Raw genomic sequence first — 1,659 nt, 5'->3', positions numbered from 1 at the left:
ATCCTCTGTCATGAAATTCACCTGAGATCCAGAATCCAGCAAGGCTCGTGCAGCAAGGTACTCTCCGGAGCTACCTTTTACGTTGACTACGGCTGTAGCCAACATAACCCGATCTGGCGTACTCGTCGTGTGCATGGCATGCGAGGTCGAAAGTTGTGGTGCAGTTGCAAAGGTGTATCCTGGTGCAGCAACGTGTGATGCGAACGGTTGCAAACACGACACCGATCCGCTTTGCACTTTGAAACTGAGTGCCCCTTTCGCAAACAATTTATGCATAAGGGGACTGATTTAGCAAACTCAAATCGCTGCTGAGCAGAGAGAGTTTTAAAAGTAGGACACGCGGGTATACTATGATCATTTGATTTACAGTGCGGACACACCGGCTGTTTTATATTTGAAGTCACTAAGGCAGCTTTTGTCCTTCCCGCATGAAGGTGGGGTTTCTGAATGCTGTGACTGCTTGACGGCTTGAGCCTCGACGTTGAGGCTTCATCGGCAGATAAATGTTGGTAGCGTTTATTTAATGCTGCCTCACACTCACGCCATAATGGCAGCTTATCATAATCCAACTGTTCCTCCCACTTTGACCGAGTAACGGTGTCAACTTTTGACATTACCAGATGAATTATGATAGCGTTGTGATGTTTTTCTCGTCACCTAACGACAGCAACGAGTCGTAAACAGCCAACACTGTATCAATCATTGTGCGCAATGAAAGCGCAGATGGCTTTGGGATAGTTGGCAGTTCAAAAAGTTTGGAAATTGTGTCGAAAAATATTAAACATTTATTGTCATAAACTTTTTTGAGACTAGCCAACGCCTTCGAATAATTTTCGTCCGACATTTGGAAGGCCTTTACCGTTCCCAAAGCTTCACCAGACAGACAGTTAACCAAGTGATTAAATTTCTCAATGTCTGGGATTGTAGGATCGTTGTGCACCAAACTCTCGAACAGACTCATAAAATTTTTAAATTCTGAATATTCCCCTTTAAATTTCGGTAGCGACATTTTCGGTAGTCGCGAGCTGTGAGGTGCAACAAAGGATGTTTCGGCTATTGACGATTTATTTCTCGCCAGAATAGATTTTATAACGGACTTAGTTTCCACTATTAGGTCCTCTAACTCCCCACGGGCTATGTCTTCCTCGTCGATTTCTTCAATTTTCGACTGACACTTCATAAGCTTATCGCTATGAGAGTTCAAAATGTCCAGTCGACACTCCAATTCAATTGGATCTAACGACATTGTTTTATCGAGGAGACCCGTTTTTATGCGCACTATACTATTTTTCGCAACAGTTCGCTGGCGCTTTAGTGATTTCAATTCCATAATCTCCTTACTTGGAAAGAGACTTGGAACTGCTGTCTTTGGCTTGCTCATTTTGAGTTAAATTATTTAAACTCCCGAAAAATTTGCTCAATGTCCACAGAAACGAAAAAATATCTGTGAGAGTTTGTGGCTGAAAAAACGAAAACGAAAAGATGGCTGAATAGCCTGCACAAATCTCAATCAGAAAAACGAAAAATAGTTGTTGGACAAGGCTGTGGTCAGGCCACGAAAGGATGAGTAAGCACAGTAGCACAACACTACGAAAATTGTTCAACAGATTTGCGAAAAATCGATTTTTGTTTGAATTATTTCCTTGTAAATAATCCGTA

General features: G+C 42.2%; 1 protein-coding gene across 1 annotated transcript; it reads right to left on the bottom strand.

Annotated features, from left to right (window-relative positions):
* Positions 1-625: 625 nt before the first annotated feature.
* Positions 626-1,381, bottom strand: LOC129250504 (uncharacterized). Its single transcript, XM_054890127.1, has one exon. It carries the CDS (start codon positions 1,379-1,381, stop codon positions 626-628), a length of 756 nt encoding a protein of 251 aa, XP_054746102.1.
* Positions 1,382-1,659: the final 278 nt, after the last annotated feature.

Source organism: Anastrepha obliqua, chromosome 6 (assembly GCF_027943255.1).
Source record: "Anastrepha obliqua isolate idAnaObli1 chromosome 6, idAnaObli1_1.0, whole genome shotgun sequence".
Lineage (NCBI taxonomy): Eukaryota > Metazoa > Arthropoda > Insecta > Diptera > Tephritidae > Anastrepha > Anastrepha obliqua.
The sequence above is the reverse complement of the archived record's forward strand: the minus strand, read 5'-3'. Positions and strand labels throughout refer to the sequence as shown.

Coding starts and splice junctions, on each gene's coding strand:
- LOC129250504 (XM_054890127.1), bottom strand. CDS start 1,381: ATGAGCAAGCCAAAGACAGCAGTTCCAAGTCTCTTTCCAAGTAAGGAG.